At 32.4% G+C, this 16,811-nt stretch overlaps 1 protein-coding gene across 1 annotated transcript in view; it reads left to right on the forward strand.

The window, feature by feature from the left end:
- LOC146998075 (uncharacterized) overlaps positions 1-16,156 on the forward strand; it is a 152,571-nt gene extending 136,415 nt beyond the window's left edge. The window contains exon 2 of the mRNA XM_085813250.1: positions 11,536-16,156. Coding sequence (XP_085669376.1) covers positions 11,536-11,697 — 162 coding nt within the window. The 3' untranslated portion in view covers positions 11,698-16,156. The remainder of the gene's footprint in view (positions 1-11,535) is intronic.
- Positions 16,157-16,811: the final 655 nt, after the last annotated feature.

Consider the following 16,811-nt stretch of genomic DNA (forward strand, 5'->3'; position numbering starts at 1 on the left):
AAGTTCCACAAGAATCTTTATTTGAAATATTGTTTTTCCGATATTTCTAATAATGTAGAGACCAAAATTCCTGAGATAATTAGTTTGACCGTTAAATAAGAATAGGGGAGAAAAAAAGAACTAAATTTAAACCATAAAAAATTCATTCTGAATTCTGAAAAAATTTGTGATATAACGTGTTAACATCACGAACTCGTGAATGGAAAAGTTTCAGAAAACCTATTCGTAAAAGAGGATCAAATTACATATCAGATTTTATTCAAGCAAACAAATAAATGAAGAAAGAAACCACGTAATATAAAACTATGTTGAAAAAGAAAAGAAAAATATTTTAATCCATAAAGGTTGTAGACACATTAGGTTACTTCGACGCCGGAGAGATGAAAAATTAGCAATCTCCTTCGCCAGGAATCGAACTACGAACCTCTGGAATACCGGCCCAGCGTGCAGAACCACTACACCACGAAGGCACGCTAAAAAGGCGGGATAAGTACCTTATAAGGTGAAATTTTACATTTTTATATAATTTTTTTCCAAAATATATGCACGGTTTCTCGAACTAATCTTCACTTAGATATCCCAGTGGCTGAGTAGATAAGACAAAAGTATAGCTAATTTGACTAAACTTCGAGTCCCGGAGAGGAGGATGCCTGGAATGTGTGCTTTCGTGACTCTTTTGATACGTAACGTGAATATGAGCGAAAGGCATCCAGGAAGTCATACTATTCTGTAGACAGATAGCTTTGGTGTGATTCATTGTCATCAAATAAATCTAAAAAATTCAATCCTTTTTTTGCTTTTTCAAGTTTCTTTATGAGAATGTTTTCCTTTGAACCTATTTAAAACTAACGTCAAATCAAAATCTGGTGTGATGCTATGTTTGTAACTTTATTTTTATAGTTTCAATATCTTACCATTCGTAGATCTTTTGATTATCAATGCTCATGTAGGTATAACTCAAAGCCAAAACAAGCTCTGACCCTATACGCTCGTGTAATGTCCGTAACCCAACTTTACAGATAATATTTATGCAAAAAAAAAAAAAAAAAAAAAAAGTGAACCGCACAGTGTCCGCACCCCGAAAACTAAAGATTTCTTACTTTAAAATATATTTTTTAACATCGCCTTTTTCCCTTTAGTCAATAATATTAATCAAAAACATCTTTAAAGAAAGAATATGAATCTGCTTTGTCTTTGATTAGCGCCAAGGATGGAAACAGATTTTCCTTGCATTCTGGTGCAGCTGTATTCAGTCATAACATCGGCGCCAGCAATCCACTTGGCAGACGCGATATTAAATGAGGGGTTTCAAACCAAACAGGTTTTCACCACACTGGCTTCCAGGAAATACTGTTTTGTAATGAAATTATTTTCCCCTTCTTCCTCCTTGAAGCATTCGCATATTTCAAGCTTTCTCTTTTCATTCATATTATCATTTGAAATTCGTGGTAGTTAACAAGTAGCGTGCTTGAAACGGGAAAATACAGCAGCTGTATAGCGGCTTTTAAACTGAAAGTCGTAGGATTTGCGCAGGAAAATGGAAAAAGAGCAGCAGCAAGAGTATATATAATTTGGACGAAAAGTGTGTGCGCAATTGGAGCAAACAGCATGATCAACTGGCAAAAAAACAAGATGTGCGTTTCGTGGTTCGAAATGTAAGTTTCCGAACTTCGAAAAAAAGCAAGGCTGGTTGTGGCGAATGATAAAACGAAATAGATTTTCATACAGTGCGTCAGAACGGATTTTTTTTAAATAACGAGTGCAAGATATTAAAAGAACCAACGTTTGTTTAATTTGTGTAAAAGTAAATATTAAAATTGCAAATGCTGGTTAATTTGTGCCCCTGTATTGTGCTTCTGTGAGAACTAATATGCGCCGAGCGTTGATAACGTAAACGGAGTAATTTATATTATACATGTGAATGGGAAAAAGTGAGTTTGTAAATTTTAGGTAGCTATTAAACAACTTTAAATTCGATACTTTTATTACTAATGCCATTTTCTTCCACTTAGAACTTAACTTGGCTGTTTGAAATGAAATTTACACCCAAAATTACTCACGAGGAAAAGCGCGATATTTGAATGACCCGTATAATGACCGCACAACATGTGGCATTAAATGGGTTACATGAACAAATTTTTAACCCTTGTGAAAAAATATTTTAATGCAACAGAGCCTAGCTGCGGTAATTCTGAGTTTTTGCGTGAAATTGTAATTCCATCGCAAACCCAGACCTTTTAGAAATTAGCAAACCTTTTAGAAATTAAACACTGCCGACACATTCTATAGCTCACCAGCACTATGACTTAAACCATTGGAACAGAACTGCGAATAACGAAGATTGTTACAACGCAACAACATCGTTCAAAACCTCAACCATCTATAATGAAAGAATTTTAGAAAATCTCTCTAATAATTCATTCTATGTATGCTTGAATATCATCAGTGAGGAGAGAAACATTCCCACCGAGATTTATCACATTTTCTTTGCTATTACTGCGCATTAAGATTATGTTAGGAGATAACAGACAAAGAGTTCGTTAATTAAAAAACATTCAGATAAGAAAGTTCAGTCTCTTTATTCCTGTTCCTCAATCTTCAATAATCTGCTTACTGTTGTATTTTAGTTGATTATTTATTTACTCATTTTTAACAAGGAGAGTGAGGGTAGGCGAAATTTCGTGGAGAATCTTCTAAAGAAGACTGATTTGCTTGTTACACATGGAAAAAACACAAAGAAGCTAGTACGACGAGACATTCGCTAGGATTCGAATTCTAGAGCCAAACTGCCTGTAGGAATGTACCATCCGTTCGTGAACTGGTTCAAATGTCCGATTTACTTTAATGAGCAAGCGAAAAGTGATCCCACAAAGGTGAGCGCAGTTTCTTCGAGAGCTCTTGTTGAAAGCGTGCTAGGGAAATTCGATTCCCATTTTAGAGGATAAAGAAATGTTTGCTCTCTAAAATAAGAATGAGCTTAATTTTTTTAATTTCTCAAATTTTGTGAACATTCACATGCCAGAATTTAACTGTCAGTTCTATGCTGAAGGGATCTATAAAACTATAGTTCAAATAAAGCAATTCAGAGAATTAGCGATTTGAAAGAGACAATTATTCCGATTCCACTCCTCGTTCAATTCTTTTCGCTGTTCGTTCCATTCTGGCTCATCGGTTTTGATTCCCTCCTTGTTCTCGAACATATTCTTCAAGATTGCTGCTAGAGAGCGATGAGTCGTAAAAAGATTCGATTTAGTTAAGTGAACAAATGATCCATACGGTTCGGTGAGCAAACGGCCGCTTGATCCTAAAAACGTGCCGTTTTGCCCACTTTTAACTACTAGTGCTCAGCATTTTACTACTCGAAACCTGGTGGGCCTGTTCTGTCAAATCCTAGCTTAGTTTCATCTGTCTGAGATAGTATGTAGCCGTTTACATCGGATCCGTCCACGCCCATGTAGATAAACCAACCCAATCCAACTGCAGCGTTTTACTACTCGAAACCTGGTAGGCCTGTTCAGTCAAATCCTAGTTTAGTTTCATCAGTCTAAGGTAGTGTGTAGCCCTTTACATCGGATCCGTCCACGCTCGTGTAGGAAAACCTTGTTGCCAGAATATTATATTTATATATATATTAGCGTCTGCATACTATTCGCTTAAATTTCTACTTGATAATTTTTAGTTAAAAACGTTATTCTTAACAGCCTCAGCATTTTATGGTTCGTCACATATCATCAAGAATCTTATAGTAGTTTTAAAATCATTTTTTTACTTTTTCATTCATCCGATTAAAGCCATGGCTATGTAATTTTAAAAACGGTTCCTACACAATTTATATCAGAATTTTTGTATGAATTAATTTAATTTTTGTATGAATGAAATTTTAACCTACATTCCGAAAAGCAATATTGCATGTCCAACTTCAGTTTATTCAAATTATATACACATTGCCGGAACTAAATCGGCCAAAATTATACGTTCCTGTTATTTTGCCGGCTCCATGATAAATGAGCCCAAATGCACATGAATAAAAAGTTCTGACGTGGTAGTCTCACTAAGAAGAAAACGAAGGCTGGGAGTATGGGGGGGGGACGAAAAGCCGAAGATCAGAAAAGCAGTCTGAGAGATAAAAGACATAAAATCTTATTGGATTGCTTGGGTGAAAAACAAAGTGTAAAATCCTGTAACACAGGTGAACATAAAAATTTAAATTGCAGTTTCAAGAAAAGAAAATCATACATAATACTGCATATCCAAGTGGGATTTGCATTATTTATGCTGAGTTTAAATTGTTTTCATCGTCAAAATCGTTTGCCCGGTTTACTCCTCCCATTCCCTGTCCCATTCATCTCCATTCGCCTCTTTCTGTCAAATTGGGGTTGTTATGTGGGGGACGGAAATATTACTCATTAAACTTCTCTTGAAAGCCAACGCTTTAATTGCTTTCCTGCATTCCCTAAGTGGATGGTCACATTACTTCCCCCCCTTCTGATCTCTTTCCTCCTCTCCACATCGTTGCGAACGTCAATCAAACGACACCCATTACCTACTCGATACATACACACATATAAGTAACGTTCTGCAAGCGGGCCACAAATTTCCGGAAAAATAAATAATTTTTCATAATTCGCGTGATTAACCTGCTCCGTCTGCAAAGTTACTGAAGGTAATTAAATTACTAAATATGCTATTACATATCTTTTTTTCATCCATAAGACTCATTTTGTTTCTTAAAAGCTTTTGTGATTTTTTTTAATTCGATTTCCGTAAATTTTGAGGTGTTTTGTTGCCGTCCGCCAATAAGCTTTCACCTCAGTATAATTAAAGGGAAAAAACAGCCATTCAAAATCCCGGAAGATTATGCTATACGACGTTGATTAATTGGATAATAATTAGTCTTGAGTATAGAATCGGTTGAGTTTATGAAATTAGAGCCACCCCGTTGTGCGCTAAAATTGTTTTCGTTTGAAACGTCAGTATAATTTGAATAGATGAAAACAACATAATTTGATTAGGCTATAAATGATACTTTATTTACAGCAGAAAATTTAATTTCATAATATATACCAATTAAAAAGCTTGTTAAATATTATTTGATGCTCTGCATCTACTCTTTTAAGTCAGACTAATGTTTCAAAGTTTAATGTAAATGCACATCATTTTAAAAAAGCGATATTCCAGGTATTAAACTGTGGTAATAACTGGTTCATGCATTTTTGTTGAAATAATGGTTAAGAATATTTATGTAAAGTTAATTAATTGATAAAGGGTGGATTAAACATTTGCGAATTAACTCTGTGTAAATATATGTCTATTGTTAAGAGTAATTTTGCGTGAGAAAACAGAAATGATAACAGATGACATGATTGTACTTGGGAGTTGTTTTCATACATAACAGTACGTAATTTAACTGTGCATAATACGAACTGTACATTGGGTCAAAATAATTATAGACACCCAGGACTAGTTTGCCACTGAGCTGAAGTGACATAATAGCCAGGAATCGTTTGTATAAACCACTGTCATCTAGGAAGAAATAATTATACCTATGGTTAATGTGAAAATAGATGAAAAAAATGATTTGATGAACTTTTAGAATTTCTGACAAAGTTTATGAATCTATGCTTTTATATAGCTAAAGGATCCTATTATCGGAAAACTGTTTTTTTTTGGGGGGGAGGTAATTAGGACTTACGAAGTAAGGGGATATTTTTCAAGTGAACGGGGCATGAACGTTGGTGCAAAACGGTCGTTTCCAGAATTTCTAAAATAGACAACAAAGTTCTAAGCATTTTTTCAGCCATACGAGAATATCTTCGACGTTTAAGGAGAGGCAATTAAATTTCACTGACAATTCTTCAAATAACAATGGCAATTGTGTCTGAAGACAGAAGGGCAATAACATGACAAATTGAAGTTCAACACATTTCAAGTGCATCTCAAAGAATATCGGAAGTACAACACATAAAGGAAATTTTAACAGCAGAAGACCATCAAAGATGCCTATGCAATCACTGAAAACATGAAATCACAGTTGCTGAGGGTTCAATAATACCAAGCTTGGACCCTCTAATGGTCTAAAAACGTTGCTTGGTGCAATGATCTGATTTCCTACTCCATTATATCATATCATGATAAATTTTAATGTTACTATGCATGCAATAAAAGTATGGCCTAAGCAGTTTTTGAGTATGAAAGACATGTACAAGCATCAGTGATGTAGTAACAGCAACGTTAGTTTCAGTAAAATTTCAATAATGAAAACTATAGATCGTGTAAATCAGTGCATTCATGCGAGCAAGATCATGTGAGCATCAATTTCTTTATGAAATCAAGTGGTGAATTATGCAACTTGTAGCCTTTCTGAGAAACTAAGAAATTTTGTTATCTAATTTTTTATTGGAATATTTTCTATCAGACATCATTATGCCTTAAGCTGTAAACATTGTACAAGAAGACAGACAAGCATCGGATTTCGCGGCATTCATGCAGGTTGAAACATTATCAGATACTGTTTCTCTTATACTCTGAGCTACAGAATAAAATCTCCGAGGCTTTACATTTTGGGCTCCCAACTTTTGACGAAAATGGAGTAAAATCTATATTGAGCTAGTTTTTTGCGGTATGGTGGCTCCTCTTAATAAAAGTGGTAACCGCTACACTACTGCCTCGGCGTTTGATAAATGTCCTTTGGGATCTTGGAGGTATCACTGAGATATAAGTGCGTTTTATTTCGTTTCCGCAAACAATATATTAGTTTTTATTTTTTTTCTTTGAGTGAGCAAGTTGGTCGGTCACATAGTTGCTGCAAAAATATTATTACGAATGGTTATCCAGACTCCAAGGCAAATTTCTTTATTATGAGGATGTCGGAAGTCCCAAGTATGCAAAGAGGTCATTCAAAGTTGCTGATTATGTGAGCAAAAGCTATAGAGCTCAGCTTATCAATGATTCCTGCAGAAATGCTGTTCTTACTGTCAATACGATCTTGTTTTCTGGCGCACTAGCGCCTCAGTATATAAAGAAAGCTTCCATAGACGTAATGTCAACCAGTTTGACTATTGCACCGCTATATCGAGGAGGGACAAATTCCTGTCGCCACCTCTCGTCGCGAGGTGTACTATAAATTGAAGTATACGGTACAAATTAAAAAAACTTCTCGGATTTGTTCTTTAACAAAACTTTTCCCAATAATTTAAACTCAGATTTTTGTAAATTTATTATATTATATATATATTCAAAATATATAATTCATTAATTAATCTACTTGCGCGGATCACTGATTCGATTTACGTCTACGTAGAAGGAAAACATGCTGTCACTGAAGTATGAACTCTTGGACAAACGTGACCTTCGACAAGTATTCTGCGCATGGCCAGAAAGGTACTAAGGTTGAATTTGCTTCGACAGCTATTCGCGCATGCGCAATTGTTTCCCTCTACGATGTGACGCAGCTACTCCTTTGGTGAAGCTTTCCTTCTTAACAATACATATTCTTTCTCTTAGTTGTGGCCGATAAGGGGAACCACGTGTACGAAACCTAAATGTAGTGCTTAATGTAGCAGAATGAGATATTTTGCACTCTTTTCTGGTTGAAAAGCCGCTTCGCGAACATTATTGCAATTAAAAATAAGTGCATAATGAAATTCCATTAAAAATTACTGTAATTTTTTGCATGCTTTTATGTATTAAAACTCAGTAAAATTTTTTTATTTAGTACTTATTTTTGAAATATATTTTATTTAATATTTATTAATACAAGTTATTATGCAAACTAGCTTGCATTCATTTTGTGGCATAAGGAACTTATTATCTGACACTGATTAACATCAGGGGCGATTCGGACTGATTTTCCTTCGAAATAAGATGTAAAACTATTGGTTAAGAAAAAAAAAATTATGTTTTTAACTCTTTCTGTCTATAATTCGCACAGTAATCTAGAAATGCAGAAAATTACTATTGCGCTATAATACACTAATTAGAAAGATATTCATACATCATCACTTATAATCAACAGGGACAACATACTAACTTAAAAAAACATCAGTTACGGAAAATTGCCTGCATAGCAGCAGATGATCTGTTTTCTATCTTTATGATGCATAGAGAAAACTGCTTTTAATGCAACGCAATCGGTTTGAGAGAGAAATAAAAAGAAAAAAGAAGATGAAAGAGAATAAAAAGATCTTAGCAACAAAATTTAACACAATTTATCATTTTCCTTTTCAAATTATTTTAACCGAATCTTTTTCCAATTCAAATTTATCAGAGGTTTTCAACTGCACCTAATATGCTAATTAAAATAGGTTAGCAAACTTTTGTGTTGGCTGGAGAGCCTAACCTTTCAATTTCACGCATACTGCTAGCTTTTACTTTAACTTAATTTTATTTTACTTTGCTAGCTTACATTTAAGCATTTCATTCACACTTCAAGAATTCAACTTTTACAGTTATGCCAGCACTTACTTTTACTTTAACACTTAGATTAACAGAATTTTTACGTTTCCAATCCTAAACTATTGACAATACATTACATTGAGAAAATTCTATTAAAACACTTAGTATCATATGTACATGAGTTGCTCAAAATTATTTTACAGTTTTGCAGAACTTACGCAAAATTGGTCTGATGAACTAAAAGCAAATTTTCTATTCTTAAACTAAACTGATAATCATTAAGCTGTAAGATTCTCACTAGTGTATTTCTCAGCTACTGTAGAAAGTGACGAATTTTAAGAACTAGTTAGCGAATAATCGCTTAAGTTCGTGTAACAAGAAGGAAGGGTAAATAACCCTTTATTATTCCAATAAGATTTAACAAAACTCCATCTTGGAGTGTACAATAAAAGCCGACACTTGGGCTTGAACTTAAGAGACTAAGAAATAAACTAAAACTAAGATTAACTAAAAGAGATATAGCAGAAGCTATAAAGATTCTAAACGAGTTGGTCCCTTAACTCTATTTGACTGCGAAGCTTATCAAGGCCCTGAGTACGGCCGAACGTAATAACAGCTTTGAGAGAGAGAGTAGCCAAAAGGCAGACGCGCGCAAATCAGAAACTCTGATTCTCTCTAACTCTGAAAGTAACTTCGCGTTTTAAATACCGCTCCTCCTCATTAAGTATTCAGGATGATTCCAAAACTACGTTCTGACCGGAAGTAGTAAGTTGAAGTTAAGAATTTGACAGAAAAGGAACTTTAATTTAAAATTTACTGTCAATAAAATTAAAATAATCCTTACAAAGCAAAATGCTTAGTTAAATTCAAAAGCAACATAACAAAACTGAAATGACCGCGCTTGAGATAAAATTTAAGGTAACTGCAACTGTTGCATTTTTAGATATGAAACAAAAACTGTATGTTTGAAGGAAATAAATTGTACTTAATCTTTTGCTTCTCTTCATCTTCTAGCTGGACCGAGAGCTCTGTTTTCTAAGCCCTCTCCTATTCTATGGAACTTGCACTATTCCTGGGAGAACTCCGCTTCCTACTCTGTTGGTTAGCTGGAGTCGTAGCCTAAATTCCTATATACATTATTTCGCTGCGGTGAATCCCCTATTCAGTGTTTCGGCCGTAAAGCTTGCCGTGCAGAACAGTCGTTTGCGTTTGGCCTCGGAACTTGAAACCTTTTTCATTCATCTCTCAGCTGGCGCTGTTTGTTTGATAGGTTACTCTATGGAACTCAGGAATGGTCGTATTTTCCGTTTTCTTTTCGAAAGTCTCCTTGTTCTTGTTTCTATCCCTGCTCCTTCTGCAGCTCCTTTCCTTTTGAATCTTTAACCCTCAGCTTTTTCGTCTCCATTAGTTGTGGTAATCTGTCCTTTTTTTATTAGCAATTTGCGTTTTCGATATAGATGGAACTTCTGTAATCTCCCTTGCGGGTACTGCGTTTCTGCCAGGCTGTAAGTCCTGCAAAATATCTTTTAAAAGAGACATGTTAGATCGTTCATAATACATTTTCAACTGATCAATATATTTTCAACTGATAATATTGTAACCACTTCTTCCCCATTTCCTTTATTTAAAAAAATAAGTTTCCCGAATCAGCTGAATTACATATGGGACTTCAAATTTTTGGCAAACGTTTCCAATTTTGCCTTCAGTTGTGATACATGATAGAGAATACTATTTTTTAGCTCTTTCTTTCCCATCTTAAAAATTACTTTACTTCGTTTCTGTCATAATACAATTTTTGCTTTCTTATTGTAATATCAGAATTATTTATAGTTTCATGAACTAACTTTTGAATGTCAGCCATTTTAAATTCTCTTGCCTCTTTTTGAACAAAAAAATATTTTATCCAAAGAGGTAATCAATTTGCTTCCAAGAAACAATTCTGCTGGCGTTTTCCCTGTAGTATCATGTTTAGACATCCTCAGAGCAAATGCTAATTCGTTGACGCAGCTATCCCATCCCTCACAATAGTTTTTTACACAGCTACATATAATCTTAACTATATTCTTATTTAATCGCTCTGCTATATTTGACTGTGGCCGATAAGATACCATTTTTAAATACCGTATTGCAAACCCTGCGCATTCCGATATCTAAAATTACTTTTAATGGAACTTCATGTTTTAAAATCCATTTATTTAGATAAGAATATGTTACAATTTTTGCAGAGGGTCTTTTGATGGAAAATATTTCTATCCACTTTGAAAAAATGATCCGCAATAACGAGTAAATACCTGTGTTTTTTACTTCACTGCGGGGGTATAGGCCTAATACGTCAACTCCAATTATTTCATTTAGTAAAGTAGCTTTTATGCTATTTAGATAAATGGTCGGGGTATAATTAACATCGTTAACTAACCTGCAATTCTAGCATCACTTGACATATTGACTAGCATACCTTTCTAGCTGTGTAAACTAAGCCGCCTCGCGAAAGAGCTTTACCATTTTCTTATGCCAATGTGGGCTGAAATTGGGGAATCATGCAATGCCTACAAAATGCTCAAGGATAAACTACCTGGGATAGCTGGTCTTAATTCATTGTTTTCATCAGTTCTTTTTGTATAAAATAAGAAATTATCAATGATTTCATAGTTCGCGGCTCTAAACCTAATAGCTCTTAAGTCCTGATGTTCGAAATGAAACATGATGTCCTAAACTTTGAAATAAGCATAAATGTTTTTAAATTCGGGCTCAGTTTGTATTTTAAAAATGATAGTTTCAAGGATTTTAGCTGTTAGCAATTATTTTTAGTCTTCTGTTTAAATTTCATTTTGAAATATCTTATAGCCTAAGTAGCGAAGTTATTTGACAGAGAACTAACATTTTGAAGCATTTATTTTTAATATTGCTTCAAGTGAAACCACTGCTTGCAAATTCCTAATATATTCACCTATCGCCTCGTTAGTTATGATTATACCATCTACATATATGTCGTAAGTAAAAGTATTTTTACCTAGGACAGGTCTTCATAGCGTATCCATGTCCCTCTGAAAAGTAAACAAATTAAACAATTTTTTCTTCTTCATTGAAACATTATGTTTAACACAAAGCACAGACTTTTAACACTAGTTTTTCCTTTTTCAGAGACCAAGTCCTTACGAGCAAGCCATGTTGAAAAGACTTCAAACTTACTTGGATACGGAAGAAAGACAACGCTTTTCCGACGCGGAATTGCCCGCCAAACGTCAAATGCGTTACAACCAGTGCTATTTCAATCCCATTTCCTGCTTCAAGAGAAGGAAGTGAAGAAGACGGTCGAAGATGGGAAATTATGTCCTCTTCAAAGGTGGCCGATAAATAACCGTCAAACATTTGAATTCTTTTGTTAGTCTGTGCCATTCACAATTGTCTTTTTGTGGTGCCAAGCGAAATATTGAATAATTTTGTCTCTCTTTTGCAAATGATTTGTGATTGTGTATATTTCTCTAGAAAAGAGAATTAGTGGAAGGAACATCCTCGAACGATAGGATTTTTGTAATCATTTTCTCTTAAAACATTCTTTAATAGAGAAACAAATTTTCTTGTAGTTTTGCTATAATAGAAGAATGGGTAAGCACAGTTGCTAATGCAGTTTTGTGGCTATGAAACACATACCAAATAAAGATCCCATTTTACTCTCTCTTATATTTTAATCAAATACTGAAATAAATCTGTCACATTTTAATATTTCCTGTACCAGTGATAGTGAACCTTTACTCTCAAAGTGTTAAAATTTCAAAGAATGCCCAATTTGGCTCTGCTGGCATATCATAAGTAATTCTTTGTATTCATCTATTAAACAAATGCAGTTCAACTATGTGTATTACAAATTTCAAAATATGTTGCATATTAAAATGCCAAATAATTAGGGAATTGAAACACAAAAAAACTAAATTTACAGATTTACAGTAAAGAAGTACTAAATTTAGAGTAAAATTTACAGCAAACTAAATTTACAGAGAAAATAATTAGTAGAAACATTTTTCCATACAGCCCATCAATTTAATAGGAGAAAAATCTCAATTATTCAGAAATAAGAAAATTTAGAAAAAATATCAGTGATTTATGTTGAAAACGTAATATGTTCATTGATACATAGTTATAATAATACAAATTTTAACATTTCACAAAGCTTAAAATAATACACTAAAAATTACCTTTTTTATTAGTAGTTTTAAACTTAATTGAAAACATTTAGATCATATAGCATTTGATTTATTAGAATCAAACTAAATACATTGGGTTCTATAGTTTGTATTATGAATAAGTCTGAATAGGAAGATAAGCATTTCAAAGCCTGAATTAAAAATCAGTTGTAATCGAGTCTTTCAGAACGTTGGCGAGTCAGCCTCACTGTGCCTTGTCAGACATGAATTTTTGTGTCAAAGGTTCACGATCGCAACATAATGTATAATTTATTTCTAGGGTATGCTTTTTATTTGCTTCTATTGCATTATTTTAACTTTGGAAGTAAAATTAAATCTAAATACAATTTGCTACAAATGTTGCTTTTAAGATTTGCACTTTTCTTAAATAGATTAAATTTATTTTGTAGCATTAAACTGTAAATATTTAACATGGCAGTCGGAATGACAGAACGTTAAATTCTATGCATTTCTTGCAATTAAAAAAAATAAGCATTTTGAACTGAAATATGAAAGCCTTCAAAAAGGCTAATATGATCTATAAAACATTTCTTAGAAAAAAACTCTGATATGAGCATTTTTGTGTTTGAAGTGCTTCATTGATTTTCTGTTTTACTTATTGCTACGCATACTTTTATGCGCGAGATTATAATGCATAAGTAAAATATTAATAAGAAATGATATGGTTTATATATATTACACATTTTTATAAAAATCTAAATTTCTTTCAGCAAGCAATTTTGTAGAAAATAAGTAATTACGTTGCAAAATCCATTGCCGATTTTTTTTATTTAATGCTCCTTTACTTCCCCCTCCCAAGAAATTTTGGCTTTAAATCCTCCCCCTTTTTAGTTAATGTTTTAAGTTAAAATTTATAACTGTTTCCAAAGTTTGCAAAGGTGGCTTGGCAACACTTTCGCGGGATAACTTTCATTTAGAAGGAACACATTTAACAGCTCTTTCTGAAGATTAATTAACAAGGTTCATTTAGAAATATTTTTGCTAATATAAACTTAATAACCAACGTTTATTGCATAAATGTACACATCAAAACATCGTTTCTCGTGAAAAGAGTTGCAAAAGTAAAATTGTAACATGTAAAACATTAAAAATCACACTCTGTGATTATACTTTCTATGTATGATCATTTATAAAAAAGAGAGCCAAATGTAGAAACTAGTATCCTTGATTTGTATTGAACATATTATAAATTAGTTTTAGTACAGATAACAAAGCGTTTGTCCAGGTGGATTGACTTTAGTTACGAAATACTCTCACATTCAAGTAAATACTAAGCTCAATTAAAATCAATAAAATGAGATTACTGTTATGTTTCTCTTGAACGCTTAGAAAAGAAATTCTAAAGTTTACTACTGTTCACTAATGTTCCTGAAAAGCAAATAATTCTGTGTTTTGAAAGACATCTAAAAATATTCTTTCCAAATAATTTCAGAATATTTTAAAATTTTCTATATAAATTATTCGTATAGCCTCATTTCCCTACTTCAGATGAGCAGTGAAGCTTTATATTGTATGTTGGCCATGTTGCCATTCTTATGAACAAAAAACTATTGCAAAGTTATTAAAGTGTAAATTTTCCATTTGAAGAATGATAAAAATATTGTAAAAACAATTTTTCGAGAACATATTTCACCTATTTAATATATTAATTTTGTAGCTTGTTAAGTATTTATAAACAGTAATATACTCTACCACTCTACGCATCCTGCTTTTGTGTCTACATTAACGCCTTTTCTAAATGCAACTTCTTTCTTAAATATCTTATTCTTTAATAAACATGTAGATGCCTGTTTTATATGTACCTAAATTTTTGGGTCTGTAATTTTGTTATGGATGTGGAGAAAACTTACACATAGAAAAGCATTTTCCTCTTAATTTCAATTACAGTAAACCTTTTATAGTAGACATATGTTTATTAAAAGGACTTTGGAATTAATTGGTTAATAAATCTTTTAACCACTGTAACCTCTGACACTAAAGAAATTATGCACTAAAATGTACCGTATTTGACGGCATATAAGACGCACTTTTTTTCCTAAATTTGGTCTCAAAAAAGTTACCTGCGTCTTATACGTAAGGTAATTGTATTCAATAATTATTTATTTGGCTTTTACGAAACGTGAGAACTGAAAGAAACAACTCTATCGAAACTTTTTTTCCTTGTGTGTGGCCGTCTAAATAAGGGTGCATCTTATATGCCAGTGCGTCTTATACGCAGTCAAATACGGTAATTAGCCTCTAGGATTTACAAATTCAAAGGAAAATCAATCTGATATTTTTCCATTACTTTACAATTAAAGATCTGTATTTTATAAAGAAAATGTATCAGATTTTGCTTGATAATGTAGCACATATGCTTCTGTATATTATTTGTTGATGAAATGTTTTTACAGTATCGTAATCTCAAAAAAAAAAAAAAAAATCTGTGGGTAATTCTTTGAAGATTTGTGAGAAGAATTTTATTAAATTAGTTATATTTTTCTATCGTATTATTTAACTCTTCCTGAAATTAGAAGAGTACTTAAATGTTTGATTACAGATTTATGTAAATCGTCTGAATTAAAAATGCGCAGTGACAGAAGTTGTAAAATTTGGATTTCTTTCTCTGAGATCATTTAAATAACTATTTTATAATAGCCCTTTTTTTAAACTTAAATGAAGTCTGAAATTTAGGATCTTATTTTATAATTTAAAAATATTTGCTTTCGTTTTGTTACATAAGCATTACAATCAATTTTCCTTATTTACGTAATTTGATAAATATGCTAATTTAATAAAAATGTATTCAGATTTTTAAGTAAGTGAACTATAGAAGTTCTAAGATCATTTTTTTAATTATTACTTTAATATATTCAATAGATATTAACGTATTTTAAAACTCCATTTTTTATAGTGGTGTAACGAAGTTACGAATCATTTTCGATACATATGTTATTCAAATTTTAAACTTGGAACTTTAAACTTATGTATTTCATTTGAATAATATTATTCAACAAGCCTTTATTTCCCCCATTTCCACCTAAGACAGGTTACGCTGAGTTGGTGCACATTGCCTTTACTTCAATAACTGTTCCCTTTGTTTCATTAGCGAATTTGACAAAATGAAAAATATTTCATTTTCTATTTTTTATTGCTAGAAATTTAATCTTCTCTAATCTCAATATAGTGAACCAGTTATCTTAATACGCAAGAACTAAAATCACCTAAAGAATTACTTTTGTTGTTTTTAACATGTTTTCTGCTGATTAATTAATCATAAATATTAATTTAAAAGATCAGTTTGACTGAAGTTAATATATAGGCAACATTTTAATAAATGTCAGTATAATAATTTTAGATTTATTAAAAGTAGAAATGTGAACTTAAGAAGGAAACCTCTTACTGTAACAGTATATTTCACTTGGCACCTATAATGTATCAAATTTTTATATGTATTAAACGTTCCAAAATCATACTAATTGATGATGAATATGTTGATTACACTATGAATGTTTCGTATATTTTGTATTTTGTTTGCTTAAATAAAAGCAGTTTTGCTTTCTTGTCATAAGCCATCTAAATCTACTTGTTCTAAGTGTATTTATTTCTAATTCAAGAAATAGTTACTAAGCATATAACTTTCACAGATTTTGGCAGCATTTTGTTCACTTATTTCAGCCATTAAACGAATATCATTAAATATTATCCAGTAAACACACCCATATTTTCTGAATTTGATACGATAATGAAGCTCATTCAAACTAATTCACAAGTCAAACAACAAAAATCAGCGTTAATTTTCAAAATTTTCACAGGACTAGTTTCGATGGTTTTACCGAACCACCATCCTCAGCTGCGAAACCGCAAATGAACAAGATAGGAAATAATGATTAAATAAGATAAGAAAAAGCAAGTGGTGCCCTCTGTTGGTGATAAACTAAACTAAACTAAAACAGAATAGAACTAAAAAACTAAACTAGAAGAAAAAAGAACTAAAGAACTAAAACATAATTTCTTTAAAGGCCGAAGGCAACGATGGATTGGAATTAGGATCGTTAAGTAGAACAGAAAGATTTTTTTGAATGTGAAATGCCTCTAGAAAATGCAGTTCTCCAATGGAAGATGTTTTTTGAATAATTTTGGCAGCAGAAAAATTGAAAGTGTGATTTTCGGACCAACAATGTTAAGCAACAGAAGACTTCTGTGTTTCCTTTTTTCTAACATATGCCTCATGTT

This window comes from Stegodyphus dumicola, chromosome 3, assembly GCF_044657685.1.
Source record: "Stegodyphus dumicola isolate Sdum_Otavi_A_Nest chromosome 3, ASM4465768v1".
NCBI classification, from domain to species: domain Eukaryota; kingdom Metazoa; phylum Arthropoda; class Arachnida; order Araneae; family Eresidae; genus Stegodyphus; species Stegodyphus dumicola.